The sequence below is a fragment of the Bos grunniens genome, chromosome 24, assembly GCF_055505025.1.
Source record: "Bos grunniens cultivar Pamir isolate PY7600 chromosome 24, Bosgru_T2T1.0, whole genome shotgun sequence".
Taxonomy (NCBI): domain Eukaryota; kingdom Metazoa; phylum Chordata; class Mammalia; order Artiodactyla; family Bovidae; genus Bos; species Bos grunniens.
The window spans coordinates 38782582-38799086 of record NC_141188.1 but is presented as its reverse complement, the minus strand read 5'-3'; the positions used below and the strand labels follow the sequence as shown (position 1 = coordinate 38799086).

Below are 16505 nucleotides of genomic sequence, written 5' to 3'. Positions count from 1 at the left end.
TGGCTCACAGGTACTGTTGTCCAGGGCACGACTGAACCCCTAACTTAAAACAATCCTCTTCATTCAGCAAATATTTATTGTGCCACACTGAATCTTCTAGGTGTTCACAAGTTTGTTGGCCATTACTAATGTGTCTGAATTGTTTGCTGCTCTGAGTTTGCAGGTAACACAGCTAGACAGATTTCCTCCAGATGGTTACCTCATTTGGTTTGCCTGATGCTCGGTCCTGTGAGCCGATCTGTTCTCACCGGCCTGGGTGAGCACAGGACTGCAGGTCTGGTCGGAATCCCATCATGTGTCTCAGCCAGGTGTTGGGCCAGTCTAGAGGAATGGGACACAGCTCCCTGAAGGGATCTGAATGAAAACCTTAGCTTTCTTGGCAACATGCTTATCTTTGTCTATAGTTTGTGTTTTATACTCATGTCTTAGGTAGTACACATTGAAAACCAACCCTGTTCTACTAAAGAAAATATTAAACCCCAATTCTAGTCATTCTTGCATACGTTATCATTGAAAGTAGGGAAATTTTTTGTTGTTGATGCTGTTTTGCCACTTGTTCTAAACATATATATTTCCTTTTTTTTGTTGTTGTTTCTTCTTTGAAGCCTGTTGCCTAACCTAGAACCATTGTCTGAGGCTCTCACGTTGCTTAACTTAGGACATTTGTCTCAGTTGCCCTCTTGTGTCTGACTTTTTGCGGCCCCATGGACTGTAGCCTGCGAGGCTCCTCTGTCCATGGGATTCTCCCGGCAAGAATACTAGAGTGGGTTACCATACCCTCCTCCAGGGGATCTTCCTGACCTTCGGGTTGAATTGGCATCTCCTGTGTCTCCTGCATTGACAGGCGGATTCTTTACCAGTTCACCATCTGGGAAGCCCCAAATTTAGGACATTTAGGGAAGGTATTTTTCAATACCTTGGGAATTGGGTGGAAATATTGTTGGATGTCAGTTCAGGTGTTCGATGACATCACCCTAGAACTCAGTGTGCCCTTGGCGTAGCATCTTGGCTGCAGCCCCATCTCTGTAGAAAAGACCTTCTCCAGTGCCTGAAGTGGCCCCCAGGAGAGCTGGGGCGTGGGAGTGGGGGGCCGTATTATCTCTGGTGTCGCTCACTCTCTGGAACTCGTCTGAACTCTGTGATCTGCAAGTAGCCAGACTGAGTTCAGGCAGGTCAAGGGGGCAGTGGCTGAGATCGTAAAAAGCCCTTGTCATCTTTCTTTCGTGTTCCAAGAAAGAATGAAGGCATGACCACTACAGACACTCAGTCCGAAGACTGAGATTATGTTGGGAAAGTCCTTCCTCCAGGGACGTGAGGCAGGACTGATGCGCCCCTGGGCGTGCCCCTCCTGGGGCTCTGACTCCCCTGCTTGCGGTCAGCAGACACAGCTTGGCAAGCTGCCATTTGGCTCGCTTGTCCCCGTCACCCGGGGTGGTCTGGCCATCGGGATTCTTCAGGGCTCCTTGGTGATTCCGAGTCTGATGGCCACCAGAGCCCCTGCTGAGCCCTAAGTGTGGAATACAGATTTCCTGGAGAGACAGAATCGGAATTGAGGGGGCAGTGGAGCCCAGGAATTGTTTTGTGTTCAAAACTGCAGGCTTGAGTCAGGTTTTCCCGCTGAAGGTCTTTTCTGTTGGAGGATCCAGCGCAAAGTTGGGTTTAGTTGTCACGTCTATCGTTTTCCGGTCACTGTCGCCCTTGGTCTTTCCTTTCCTGACCTTAGTTCCTCCAGGGATACTGATCAGGGACTTCGTGGAGCTCCCCTCAGTCAGAGTGTGTCTGGTGGCATCTCCTGATTGGCTGGAGCGCATGTGTTTTGGCAGAAAGAGCACAGCCATCATACGAGGTCCCTGGTGTTGGTGGTTTTGTTCCTGTCAAGTTTCCCCACTTCATTGAGGTCCCTACTTCATGAAGGCGGCATCTGCTGGGCTTCTCTGCTGTCAAGTCACTGTTTCCTTTGGTGATGAGTGTGAATCATGAGGAAGATAGTTTGAGAGCATGCAGACACCTTGTTTAATGTCCATTGTCTCCACGGGGTCTGTGGTGTGCTCGTGGTGGTCTTTTATTCCCCTCATTTTCTATTTCTTCATTGGAATTTCTCTTTAAGAGAAATCTGTCCCTCCTTCCTACTTTTGAATTTTTATCAGTGTGGCCGCGAGAATACTCTGCAGGTTATATAACCCTTCAGATTTTGTTGCTCAGGTTGTTCTGGGTGCTTTTTCGCTTTGGCTCCTGTGTTCCCTTAACACACCCCTACAGCTGTGATTTTGAGCCCACGATTCCTACTTTCTGGCACCACGAGCTGCCCTGACCCTGGTCCTTGTACTGAAGGGTGGTATTTAGCAACCAGGATCTGGGCTCTCGTTTGCTTGTTGCTTCTCGTGTCCTGGGTTCTGGATCGCAGAGAGAGCGAGGATGTTAAACACATGTTCTGGCCCAGGCATAAACATGTCTATATTTGTGCCTCTCCATGGAGACTTCTGAAGCCTGTCCAAGGGTTGGTGTTAGCCTTCTTTCTAGGAAGCTGTATTTTTAGAAGCCTCCCAGGTGTGATGATGACTCAGACTCCAGGATACGAATCTGTGGGTGCATACGGACCCGAAGGCTCTTGCAGCTTCGCGTACTTGCCAGTGATAGACGGTCTTCATCTGGGTAAATCGTCATTTCCCATCCTGGCTTAGTCGTCCCTTCTTCTTACTCTGAAAAGAGTTTTTATGCCACTCTTAGCCCTTGTAACTAAGGGATCTCAACCTCCTAGGAGTGGACATGCCAGGTTCTTGAAGTGGAGTAGAAATAGGTCTGGTTTCACAGCTCATGTTCTTAACAGAACTTTATCGGAGAACCTGAGCACACCTGCGGGAAATGTGTGTTAATAAACACACAGACCATGTAAACACATGGCAGTTGCCCTAAATTTCACTAAAGCCAGATTTGTCCTAATCCTTGGTTTTCTTTTCCGTAAGGCAGTCTGCATCCTTTTTCTAAAGTGCAGCTTGCTTTCTAAAGCAGGTATTGACTCTGTCAGACTTCATGAGGATAAACCCTTCAGGGCGGGGTTGTTGACGATGTTTGGGTTGTGGACTTCAGGCCTCCACATGCTTGCCAGGTTAGTAGCTGTGAAATCAGTGAAGTGGCTGCAGTGAGTGACCTTCAAATCTCGCTGGGGTTGTTCATCTGCCTTGTTTCCCCCTGAACTTAACCAGGTACCGTGTGATGCAAGCAGAGTGCCTTTTGACTCGGATAGTGATGCTTTGGGACAGGTTGAAAATGTGAACTTGCTTTATCTGTGATATTAACTAGGCTTCTGTGAAGCCATGAGAGGGAGACAAGTTTAACGTGCCTTTCTCTAGACCTTCAAATTCCAAGAAAATGTTCATTTGTTCCCATCTCACAGCTGTAATTGCATGTGCAAAAGATTCCTGATGCTACTTCCTGACTTCTAGGTCAGTGAGTAAATGGAAAGAACTTCAGATAGTCAGGTGTTTGAAAGGAAATTGTGTCCTGCCAACATCTGGACTAAAGGGATGGTCATCACTGAGAATGCCACATATGGTTTATAAAGAAACTTGCTGAGGTTGTGTGTCTTTCATATGTGAAAGCGAGCCAGACAGTTTTCCTGCTTCATTTTCAGTTGCTTATAGTTATCAATGATGACCACCAAAACAGGTTAGCCACAAAGTTTTTTTCCTTAGCCAGGAAATTTTAGAGTGAGAATATGTTACTTAAACATAGATTTACAATCATAATGTAATCAAATCTTTAAAGCCTCCTAATAAAAAGCTTTAACATTTTTCAATAGCATGGGCAGAACTGTGACCTTCTGAAAGCACTTGTGAAGTTCCTTCTCGTGCATAGCTCTGAACATTAGGTACACTTGGCGTTGCGCTTAGGAGCTTGTGGCCCCAGGATACAGGAGCCTGGGCACCTGAGGCAGACATGCCTGACCTGTTGTCTGTGCTGTCGCTGTGTCATGGTTTGATTTCAGGTATGTTGGCTATTTTTTCTGAGCCCCATGTCTTGCTAGTAGAACGCATGTAACACTACCTGACCTACCCATGGGAGTTCAGCGAGAGGAGGTGTGTGAAGTGGCGTTTGGAAGGGTAAATGTCAGTGCGCCTCCCCTTCACCCGATCACTTCCCCACGGCCAACATGAGGAAGAACACTGAATTGTAGCTTATGTTATGTGTAGTTTCTCAAGGATGTGTGTAGTTCAGAATGTTAGGGCACGAACAAATGAAGAATTTGAATTTTCACCAGTGTAAGTGAATTTAAGTAACTCACACATATGAATGAAAATCCTAACTCATGAAACGGTTAAATTATTACCACTTTGTAAAATGATTTATGGAGGGATTTTATTAGCAGACTCCCCTGGGTGCACCAAAGGTATCTTTAAAACAATACCACTTCTAAGTATTTACCCAAGGGAAGCGAAACTTTGTCCACACCAAAGCCTGTTCACAGTTCTAGTAGCTTCATTTGTTCGTAGTCTCCCCAAACTGGAAACAACCCAAAGTTTCTCAGTTGGTGGATGGATAAACAAACTTTAAGACATTCTTACAGTGGGATACTACTCAACAACAGCAAAGGATGAACTGCTGATACCTGCAAGAATATTAGTCAGTCTCAATACATGATGCTAAGTGGAAGAAGCTGTAGTCTGAAGGGCATGTACTCAATGGCTCCATCCCTGAAACATTCTGGAAAAGCCAAGATTATAGGGACAAAGAACAGGTCAGTGGTTGGCTTGGGGTGGGGTAAAAGGATGGGCTACAAAAGGGCCTGGGGGCATTTGAGGCAGCAGTGTAGTTCCGTGTCTTGATTTTCTTGATTGTAGTGACTTTTTCATGGTTGCATGGTTAAAATTGTATACTCTGAAAGGGTTAATTTTACTCCTTGCAAAGTACACCTCACTTTTTAAATCTATTTTGAATAGTTCAAAGTACAGCTATATTTCATAGCAGAGTTGGCATAAACATTTAGCTATTTTTCATGTATTGATAGGTATAACCATTACACAAGGGTTGACTAATATCTTTCATGATTAATTATAAACAGAATCTTAAACTCAGCACATATCTTAATGATTGTACTTCCACGCTTCTCTCTCAACTCTGGTGACATTCTGATCTCTCACCTCAGGTACAGGTAGATGAGAGCTGGCCATATTTTACCTGTGACAGGAAGAGTGAGAACTAGTTGCCAGAAAGCTTCGTTGCTTTGCGGTTTGAGGAGTAAAGGGAAAAGCGGGAAAAGAGAGATGCAGGAATGAGAAGCGTTCAGTTTCTAGAGCTGCTGGTTTGAAGCACGTTTGGTCAGAGGGGAGGTGTGAAGGTTGAGGAAAGTCCTCGGGGCCTCCTTGTCCTCCTGTGCTGCTTGCCACTAATTTTGTTACATGACGTCTAAGGATAGGTGTCAGATTGAGCCTGTAGTTCCCCTGGTGTGTGCTCAGTCGCTCAGTGGTGTTTGACTCTGCGACCCCATGGACTAGCCCGCCAGGCTCCTCTGTCCATGGGATTCTCGAGGCAAGAACACTGGAGTAGGTTGCCACTTCCTTCTGCAGGGGGTCTTAGCTCCCCTTGCTCTGTTGGCAGTTTTCTTGAAGGAAATGAATGCCCCGGGTACATTGCTGAGCCTCAGGAAAGTGAAACTGCTGTGACCAGCCGTGTACCGTGACGGCTGCACCTTGTGGTGTTGGGCGCTTTCCTGTAAATGGTCTGTCTGCTAGAAAATGACGAGCTAAGTGTGTCCTTTGTCACCTGCTTTCTGTGACCGTCTTGCCCAGCGCTTGACTTCCCCCCAGGCTGTGGGCTGGGTGCTCTGCGCTGGGACCTGCAGACCTGCACGGATGTGCTTTGTTCTCATGGGGTTATTTTTAGATTCACCCCGTCGGAGGCGGGTGTCATTCTTAACTGTCACCCACACAGACTAGATTCCTGCGGGCTTTTTCTCTGAGAGCTTCAGCAGCATCGGGAGAAAAGTGTTGATTTCTAAATCTGAGCATGGCTCATGGAACGATGGGTTGGCCTCCACTGTTGGCATTTTTAAAGAATATATGCATGTGTTAAATACACAGTTACAAATACCCAGTGTCTTCCCTGCCTCTCTGGTTTCTCTTGTTAGTTGCAGCACGTGGTGTGTGCTCCTCCTCCCTCTCTGCTGTTCTGGTCACCAGACCTCACCATCATCCGTCCATCGCTCCATCCGTTCCTTGACCCAAAAATACTTATTAAGGACCTCCTGCCGTGAGCCACTGTGCCACGATCTGGGGCAGTGGTGAAGTGACAACACTTCTCTTGGTCAGAGCTGAGGGTCTGAAGGTGGGCTGGACAGTGAGCTCGTGGGCAGGGCTTGCCGGCTGTGAGGGGAGGGGCAGGTGCCCTGGACCCACCTGGCCTCACGCCGCCTCCTGCCTCCTTCCTGACCATTCTCATCCAGCTCATTTGTTTCTTCTTTCCCCTGTGCTCTGGGTGTTCACATTCTCTTGTAGACAGGCTTTATTTGTCCCCATCTCCTTCTCATCCAAGAAGCCTAAAACATCCTTGCTCCTCAAATAAAATACTAGATCAACAGCCAGAGAAGTTGATGGATTGAGAAGAAAATTGGTGTTGGATTTTGAAAGGTTGCCTAGAAAGTTTTTGGGCTGCTGATGAGGGTCGAGGGTGGGGAATTGATGGGTTTTGAATATGAAATAGATGACACTTAAATCCTTCCTTTAGTTGTCCCTTTAAAAAGCTGGAGCAAACAGTTGATATAACGAAGGCCTCCCCTCAGGAAAGAGCATGTATTGCTATGGTGGCAGAGTGTCTTCCCCTATTTGAACCTTACTCAGCCCAAGATAATCTTCATCTACTTTGTAGATACTGAGTGTGGTGAACTCATAGAGAAGTGAGCGCAGCGAGCAGAAATCTGTGCTTCCAAACTTCCTTAAAGAAAGTGTGTTGTGACAGGTTCAAAACCCCGATTTATCAACTAAGCAGCCTTGGTGGCTAAGCTTAAGCAGTTTCCTGTCCTATCATTTAAAAAAAAAAGTCTGAGTTGTTCAGTAGAAACTTTCACTGGGTTACACTGGGGATGTTTTCTTGCTAATTTTCTTCCCAGGGTGTTTTCTGGGGGCGGAGGGAGATGATAGAGGGCTCAGGGTGGCTTTATCAAGTCAGCGTCGGTGCCAGCCTGTCCGTATGTAAGTCTTTTGTGGACGGACATTGGAAATGGACTCTGAACAAGTCAAGGAAACAAAGAAGACTGTGACCATTGGTCATTCAGAGAGATGATTGAAGGGCAGGCAGGAGCCAAGGCTGTGGACCCCTGTGTCATAATCTGGTGGCCCCCGGGGTCAGTGCTCAGGGGGCTCACCCTGCCATTGCTGGTGGCTTGGCTATCTGTTAAGCCCAGTTTGAGTCAAGTGTCTCCCCAGCGCGTCAGCCAGCTGATGCCAACCAAGGCCTGGGTCCCTCATTACACGATGAGAGATGAGAGTGTTGTGATGCCCGAGCCCTGTTGTATTACCTTCTGAGCTCACCACTGCATCGTGTATCTGTTCAATTCCAAAAGAGAATACTGATTGGAAAATTCTATCTTCTGACATATCCTGAAGGCTGATTTGAGTAGTGTGTGGTGAATTGTGATTAGGGAATGAACCCCTAGGAAAGCAATCTGCCCAGGCCTGGTTTTTTATACATGACTTTTGATAGAGCCACAGCTGCTAGTCCTAGACTTCCAAGTCCTATAAGATGATCAGGTCAGCTGTTTGTTCACTGAAGTGTATGCAGTTCAGAGTTTGTGGAGTCTGGATCCAACCTCGAGGTGATAGGTGTGCCTGGAGGACAGTACAGACTGTAGCCCAGAGCAGCCTGGTTTCCTGAGCACACCTCATCGGGTTGGGAGGAGAAAGTGCCTGCCGTGGGTACTGGAAGTCCCTAGAAGTCACAGGTCCTTAGGGGCCCACTTCCAGTTTTATGTCTGCACTGGGACTTAGGAGTCTTGCATTCTGTCCTCCATAACTTGAGTCTGTTGCAGACAGTCCAAGGACCACTCCTTGGACTGGTCCTTGGGAAGCCCCAAGCTGCAGTGTGGTCCTTGGAGACATGAAGCTGGGACCTGGCTGCCTTCAGATGTGAAAATGATGGGGTTGCTCCTTTTTAGAAAAACAGCTGATAGGCTCATAACCTACAGGAAATTGACTAGAACCCCCAAAGAATACTGGGGCCCAAAGAATACCACACCCTTCCTAAATCTGGGTCCCTCCAGAAGGACCCTTCCACATCCAGACACCAGGCTCAGGAGGAGTCCAGAACCCTGTGTTCTAGCACCTGAGGGGCTCAGTGTCCATGGAGTCCTTTCAATGAAGCTGATTTGGGAAGCAGCAAGAGTAGGCGTGGCTTTTTTTTATCAGAGAGACTGCCCTGCATGGAGCTCTGCTTGCCTTACCTGGCTCATTTTCATAATCAGTTATGAAATTTTGCTTAAAATTCAGGAAAATTTTGCATTTTCAAAAACTGCTCAGTGTGATTTTCACATACGCAAAATTTTGAGCCAATGTAATAAGTAAAATTCTTGAAGTTCAACCTTGCTAGGAAGATCCCCACCAAGTCCGTCCTTTCTGCTTCCCTCTAAGTTGGTTTGTTCACTCACCTAAACAGTATTGGCTGAATCCCAGCGAGGTGCCAGATGTGTTTCTAGCCCTGCCTGGAGTTGGTGGCGTGCTCCTCCCCGACAGCTGCCCTGCCTGCACGTCTGCCTGGGGTCCGTCGCTGGTCCCGCTGCCTCTCTGCCTCCTCTGTGTCTCCTCTCCTCAAATGGGCCATGGGAGCTTCCGAGGGGTCTCTGCCTCTACGTCATCCTCCCCACCCACGCATTGATTCTGGCCGGCCCACGCCCAAAGGCGGGTCTGAGGCCTTGCATCACCTCCCCTTCGCCTCAGGCTCCCCACACCCTCCCAGTCACTGTCCCCGGGAACCCCCCTTGCTTGGCCTGGTAAACCCCAATGACATTTTCACCCCAAAAACAAGTACGTTCTGCCTCTTGAAGCCTTTCCTTACTCTCCCCTGCAGGTTTTCTTTCTTCCTTATCTAATGTTCCTCAGTCACCAGGACAGCGTGATCACAAGGTCTTCTGTAAATGAAGACAGTGTTTATGCTGCTGTCTCTTGCTGGACCCAGGATTCTGGGGGAAGAGCACAGGACTTCTGCCACAAGGTCTCACTCTGGTGCCTGGCATGAAGCCGGTCTTGGTTTTGTCCAGCTGTATGAAAATCTTCCCAGACACAGCCCGGGATGGTGGCCGTTTCGCCGGCAAATTACAAGTCCTCTGTCGTGTTGCCCTTGAAGGAGTCACTCATCCTGCGTTGATGGTTCTTAGCCTGTGAGGGACCTCCCCGCACGAGGCTCTCGTGGCCCCCCTTTTCCGTCATAACGGAGTCATCTGGACCGCTCAGTGTGTGCAGGCACTCTGCCGGGGACCCTGGGTTTTGGTCTGTGGACTTGCACATGGGGCCTCGTGGTCCTGGTGGGGGGTGTGGAGGAGCCCCCTGCCCTTCGGGGCCCTGGCCCTGTGCTCTGGACGGGATGCTGGGGGCCGTGCGTAGTGGGGGATGCTTAGGTGTCCTTTCCTCATGGATTTGGGGTTCCAGGAGGCCAGAAGGGCTCACAGATTGTCTGCTCTGTGGGGCTCTGGATCTCAGGGGCTCTCCTCATTGAGGGCAAGGCCTTTCCTCATGCTGCTGTTTCCTGCTCTGAGTTTATAAAGTAAGAATTAAAGGCAGCTACTGCAAAGTAAGAAAAAGCCACTGGCGGTCTGCTCTGATGGGGAGGAAGCAAAACAGAGAGATGTCAAGTGAGGTGCTGCCTTGAATCTGAGTGGGACCCTGTCCCAAGCATCTGCTGGCCCCGGGCGGTGTCCTAATTGAGTTTAGCTCCTGAAGGACAGCACGTCCCCTGGGTGCTTGGGCCCCTGCCCTCCCAGGCCTGGAAGATGCTGCAGCAGACACCTTTCATCTCCCACCTTCGGGGAAGTGACGTTCCTGCCGGCTGGGGTCCCCTCCACGTCCACGTATGGACCCCTTGGAGGACTCAGGGATCCTTGGACAGTTGTCAGGACTGCAGAGCGGCCCTCAGATCTTGGGGGAGCCGCAGGGTGGGGGAGGCAGGCAGTGCTGTCTGGCTCAGCCTTCACTTAGGAGTCTGCTCTGGGAGACCCAGATCCCCTTGGAGGTTGGGTGAAGTGTGTTTGAGAATGTTCTTGAGGGATGTGAAGTGCAGAATGCAAGCTTGGTTGCCTGGAGCATAGGTAGAAGCTGGACCGGGCAAGGTCACAGTATGTTGGTGTTTCCTGAAGTTTCTAGAAGGTTCTGTCCCCTCTTAGCACGTTCCTCATGTCTGTGAGCAGAGGTTGCAATGTTGAGGGTAAGTCCTCTGATAAAAGCTGTTCTCTGTCCCTCGCGATCTCCCAGGATGTACACTTCCTAACCTGAGGGGAGTCCAGCAGCCGGCGGATGGTCAACCCTGCGGGCGGACAGGAGGGCCAGTATGGCTCTGGACTCTGTAATCACTTCTTATTTGTGGGGTTGAGTAGCATTACATGAAAATAATACTCCCGTTGTGGAACGCAAGAAATCTGGGGGTTTTGTCAAGGCGTTTATCATCAGTGACAGATGACGGTTCTGTCACTTAGAGATGCTGTTGAAGACATAGGCCCCAGAATCAGATTGAGTTTGGTTATCAGCTTCGTGACGAAGTGCAACAGTCTTGGACATTGCTGGGCCTCCTTGCCTCGTGCCATACCAAAGTCCCGGGTGGTTGTGAAGATTACATGAGATAACATCCAGGTTAACACAGCCCCTGACATGCCATAGACATGTAACAACTGCAGTTGTGTTTGTTAGAGGTAGTAACTAGTTGTTGTTCAGTTGATACGTTGTATCCAGCTCTTTGCAACCCCTTGGACTGCAGCACTCAGGCTTCCTTGTCCTTGACTATCTCCCAGAGCTTGCTCAGATTTATGTCCCATCCAGTCAGGTGATGTCATCCAGCCATCTCATCCTCTGTCACACCCTTCTTCTGCCCTCCATCTTCGCAGCATCAGGGTCTTTTCCGGTGAGTCGGCTCTTTGCATCAGGTGGCCGAAGTATTGAAGCTTCGGCTTCAACTAGTAGTACCAGCTAACTAATACAGTACCCAGCGTTATGAAGGCAAGCATTATTGGGCTTCCCTGGTGGCTCAGATGGTAAAGAATTTGCCGGCAATGTCAGAGACCCAGGTTCGATCTCTGGGTGGGGAAGATCTCCTGGAGAAGGGAACGGCTACCCACTCCAGTATTCTGGCCTGGAGAATTCCATGGACTGTAGAGTTCATGGGGTCACAAAGAGTCGGACACAACTGAGTGACTTTCACTTCACTTAAAACTTCCAGTACAGATTTTAATTATATATGAGTGGTTTACAGTGTATCCATTTTTGTATTGATAACAATTTAGAAATCGTAATATTTTAACAGTTACCTGTATCTCTGAGGTTACTCTTCTTAATAAATGTGATTTTTGATTGAACATGTCACTTTTAAATAGTTTGGGGCCAGTTTTTATCAGAGGGGATTTGTATTTGAACCACCTACTGATCCATTCCTGTTTATAAGTCTCTACTGCATATCATGATGGTTGACTTTAGTTTCTCTGATGCTCAGGAAAAGCTGCTAAGCAAATCTTTAAACTTTTGATAAATGATTGAATCTGGAAACCTCCCAGCTATTATTCCAGATGCTAGTGTATGTTTACATTAAAATGTTTGATAAGGAGAATCTGATAATGAGATAACATCATGCGATTTGGTCTGTTGAGTTTTATGTGTGAAGGGCCATTTGGCCTCTGTTAAGTGTCTCAGTTGGTTACCGTCTGTGGTTAGTGATCTGTCAGCGCCTCCTTCCCTGTCTCGGGAGCCCCTGCCATGTAAGCCAGCCCGTGGGCAATGTGCTGCTGCCTGGCCCCAATTGCACTGCACACTGCGTGGACTGAACATCAGTCAGGCCTGTCTGTGCCTGCCCTAGTGTCTAGTTTTGGATCTTCCATTTAAGGAAAGTAAATTCTTTAGTTTGTTATAAAAATGAAAGGAAACCCAGTCATTTCGCTTATTTTAAGGACTAAGAATGCTTAGCTCAGAAGAGATGAGACCTGGTTGCGGTTGTGTAGTGAACTCCCTGGTGTGTGGAGGGGTCCATTAGAGGAGGGTGGGGCACGTGCGGTGTGGCTTCTGTGGACACAGCAGCCAGGGCCATCTGTCTGGAGTGCCTCCTGGGGAAAGGGCTGTGAGTCTCTGTCCCCTGGAAGCATGCAGGATTGGAAAGCCATCGAGCGTGTGATGCTGCAGAAGATACTTGAGTCGTTGGCAGCTAAGGCTGCTGTAACAAAAGGCCTCAGACTGGGTAGTTTAAACAACAGAGATTTATTTCTCCTGGTTTTGAAGGCTGGGAAGTCCAAGATCAAGGTGCTGGCCAACTCTGTTCCCGATGAGGGCTTCTTGCTGGCTTGCCAGTGTTTTCCGCAGCCTGAGTGGGGGGGGCGGGGGGCTCAGCCCCCCGGCGGTGGCACCAGGCCTCCCTTTACTCTGTTCTCCAAGCTTCATTATATGGATGGGGTTGTTTTATATCTGCTGAGAGGAAACCAACCAGTTGACAGCCTGCATTTTTCTGCATTTAGCGACTGGCGTTTACACAATAGACTTTCTTGTATAGCAGCCCATCCTTTATCCATGGTAATTAAAACCATCCTGAATAGACATAGTTGCGTTTAATTATGGGCTCTGTCCTCTAGTTGATGTAAGCTTGTTACACATTTAGTTTATAATGTGGTCGTTTACGTCTGAATGTAGATGCTCAGGTTATCATTTTTCAGTTTCTTTAGGAAGAGGGCTGTATGATTTGTTATGAAATTCTTTTTAGATTTGTAACACAACTAATTTTAAAATTGCTACTGTCAGGCATAATACGAAGATGTGGGTGCTGTTGGTTTAACATATGTGCCGTGACAGGCCAAGAGGGTGTTGGTGAACATGTATCACCTACAGAATATGATAATTCTGATGCACTGTTCTAGGTTGCTGAAAAATACTAAAAGAGAGTGAAAAGATGAACTGCTTAAGACTAAACTTTATTTCACTTCTGTTTTTGGAGACACTCTTAACATATAAAGATTGTGCACCATGACCCCAAAAATAAGGAACAAAAATATATTTATTCACTTATTCTCTAAATCAGTTGTAGTGCTCTTTTATATCACACAATTTAATTTTCTGCATCATTAGCCATTAGGGAAATGCAAAGTGAAACCAGTGTCCCCACACACCTGTCATCAGGGCTGTGATGAAAAGTAGCGACAATGTCAAGTGCCGGCAGGGACTCAGAGACGCTGCGTCTCTCAGACACGGCTGGTGGGAGTGGACACCAGCTCTGGTGTCTGCGTCTGTAAAAACTAAGTCGACGAGTCCCATTCAAACCCGCGCTCACGTTTCCTGGGCATTTTCCCCAGTCAGCTGAGAACTGATTTTCACACAGAAACCCATAGAGGAATGTTTAAAGCAGTTTTCTTTGTGATAACCAAAAATCTGAAATAGCTCAGCTGTTCCTCAACCAGTGAATGAGTAAACTGCATATATCTACTCCATGAAATACTCAGCATCAGTAGAGAGGAACAAGCTGTTGGTGCATGCACCAATCTGGATGAGTCTCCGTAGAAATATGAGCGGGAAAAGGCAGTCCCCAAATGTTAGGTACTGTGTGATCCTGTACCCTCCTTAAAAATGGCAAAAATCTCAGCAGTGAAGAGCGGATCAGTGGTTGCCAGGGATTCGGGAGGGAGAGCCGACAGAGGGAAAGCAGGTGTGTGTGACCATAAGAGGCCCACAGGACAAACTTTGGTGATAATGGAATGTTCTCAGTCTTAATTGAGTCACTATTGACGCCCAATTTGCCAGATGTTACCACTGGGGGAAGCTGGTAAAGAATACACGGTATCTCTTCATATTATTTCTTAGAACTGCATGTGTGTGAATCCACAGTTATCACAACCTAAAAAGATCAGTGTTTAAAAAATATGTGACGTTGATATATTCTGATAAAACACTATATCCACTCCACATGTTTCTTACTTTTTTATTCTCTTTTAGTGATGGTTGGTTTGTCCATTCCCTTATTCATTCAAGAAATCATTGTCCAGCACTTGATACGTGCTTCATTTGGCCTTACTGTCGAGTTCATTTATCCTAGAGCTGAAATCATAGCAACTTGTCCCTGTTGCAGAGCTCACCTCGTAAAGGACGCGTGCCACTGCATTCTGTTGTCAGTGGTAAGTTCCCCAGCTGGTTACATCTCCATAGCCAGCTCTTTCTGTAGGTGCATTTTGGGGCCTTGTTGGCACTAGCTTTAAAATACTCAGGGCGTTTTCCAGGTGACACTATTGTGGCTCGGCTCCGTGACGTGGAACTAGACCTTGATAGCCGTTCACGAGAGCAGGAAGGAGTGTCTGAGCGGGGTCCAGGCACCGGCTTTCCTGTGAAGAGCAGTGGGCATCTCTGCGACACGGGCGCTGGGGGCCCTGGGCTTGTGCGGGCAGGGCGTGTGTCCTTCCAATTCAGATTTGGATTTTCCTTCAGCTAGAATGTGCTCTCTGGGAACTTTTCTGAGCCTGTAACTTTGATCTCACAATCAAAGCTTTTGATCCGGGTTTAGAGAGGCAGCCATGCTGATAGTGAATCCTCTGCAGAAGAGCCCGTCGTATCTCTGCTTCAAAGGAAGTTGAGGCGGGGAGGGTGTCTTTGTCAGAGTTGTGTTCCTCTCCTCAGGAAGGTGTTTTCCTTGGTTGTGCTTCGACACTCTGCCAGGAGAGCCAGTGTCTAATGGATGAACTGTGATTGTGTGGGTCACCGGAAATGAAATTTGACAACCTTAGGACTAAAGAGGGGCTAACGGAAGAGCCGGGGGCACAGGCCCCCATCCTGTGGTCAGATGAAATGGATGGGGGCCCTGCGCCCCAGGCAGGAACCCTCGCCTTTTTGACCCTTCCTGGAGGACACTCTGCAGTCTGGTGGTCCTGACTTAAATAGTGAATTGTCGTTAAGGAACAGGATTAAACCTTTTTTCTGTGCTTTGAACTTTGTGGCACGTGAACGTGTGTTCTAGTGAGCTGTGCTGAAGCTCTGAAGGGTTTGTTATAAATTGGTTCAGCCCAGCCTTGCTCACCGGTTGTTTAACCTAGCGTGTCTGAACCATAGTCTTAATTCTGTAGAAAACCCATCTCTCACGCACTTCTCGGCAGGAGCTTCCTCTCGGGGGTGATCTTCACTCACTGTTCTGCATGGCTTCTTCCTTAGTGGATGCATTTTACGCAGAACCCAGCTGTCTCGGGCAGGAGGGCTGAATGGTGTCGGGGTTCCTTGGTGGTTCCTGCAGGTTCTGTACTTTGAGGGGAAGCACCTCGTGGTAGCAGGCTTGATCCGAGATGCTGAAAGAGGGAAGGGGACTTCTGCACGCCCAGCTGGGCCGCCTCTCAGTTCCACGGTGGACGGGCTGGGGCTGCCCGTGCGTGGACGTGTGTAGCTACCACGTCAGCGTGACACGGAGGGGCGAGCGTCACGGGGTGGATAATAGTCTGGGGGCCACGTGGGCCACGTCGTCACTGCAGCTTTTTCTCTGCCGTTGTCATTAGATCCACAAACTCAGTGTTAACATCTCATCCAATCTGTTCTGTCTCTTTTAGTCTCAAACCATGAATTATGTGGGGCAGCTGGCGGGGCAGGTGATCGTCACGGTGAAGGAGCTCTACAAGGGCATCAACCAGGCCACGCTGTCCGGCTGCATCGACGTGGTGGTTGTGCGACAGCAGGATGGCTCCTACCAGTGCTCGCCCTTCCACGTGCGCTTCGGGAAGCTGGGGGTCCTGAGGTCCAAGGAGAAGGTGGTGAGTGCCGGTCGCGTGTGCTCTGTCCCCTGGGCGGTGGGGCGCAGCAAGGTCAGCCCTTCCCCTGAGCTCCCGGGACCTCCCTGCTTCTGTTTTGAGAACCTGCCTGCTGTTGAAGACACCCCTGAAGGGTGGTGTTGAAGTCCACCCTTCATACTGTTTTTGAGTTTTTTCTAAATCCTCAAAGCCCTCCCACAGGAAGTCTTGGGGGGAAAAGAAGTGAAAATCATTTTAATAGTCCTGTGTGTGGCAACTTAGAAAATCCAAACCCAAACTAGAGTTTTTAAATGGGGAAGTTAGGTGTATTTAGAAAAGTGCCTTTATCTTATACAGAACTTCAAAATATTTAGTGTTATGCCTACAGACCAACTGGATAGAGTAGGTTGGTATGCTGAGGAGTATATTTGTTTAAATGAAATTAACACGAAGTTCTACATTTGTTTTTGCAAAGCTGTAAAATCTTGTTGTAAATACCAGGATTTTTTCACAAATCTGACTGAAGTGAAAATCCACAGGCTTTTATTATTTTAGGGATGATTTCTTTCAAAAAGAAGGTGTTGGT

At 48.1% G+C, this 16505-nt stretch overlaps 1 protein-coding gene across 11 annotated transcripts in view; it reads left to right on the top strand.

Annotated features, from left to right (window-relative positions):
• LPIN2 (lipin 2) overlaps window positions 1-16505 on the top strand; it is a 93723-nt gene that overhangs the window by 43190 nt on the left and 34028 nt on the right. For 8 of the 11 annotated variants that reach the window (XM_086373095.1, XM_086373096.1, XM_086373099.1 and 5 more), the window contains exon 2: window positions 15743-15943. The exons of 1 other annotated variant lie outside the window; for it this stretch is intronic. In XM_086373095.1, coding sequence (XP_086229221.1) covers window positions 15752-15943 — 192 coding nt within the window. In that variant the 5' untranslated portion in view covers window positions 15743-15751. Of the gene's footprint in view, window positions 1-14153; window positions 14333-15742; window positions 15944-16505 lie in introns of those variants that run through there. 2 more of the 11 variants (XM_086373092.1, XM_086373093.1) reach the window with 2 other exon arrangements.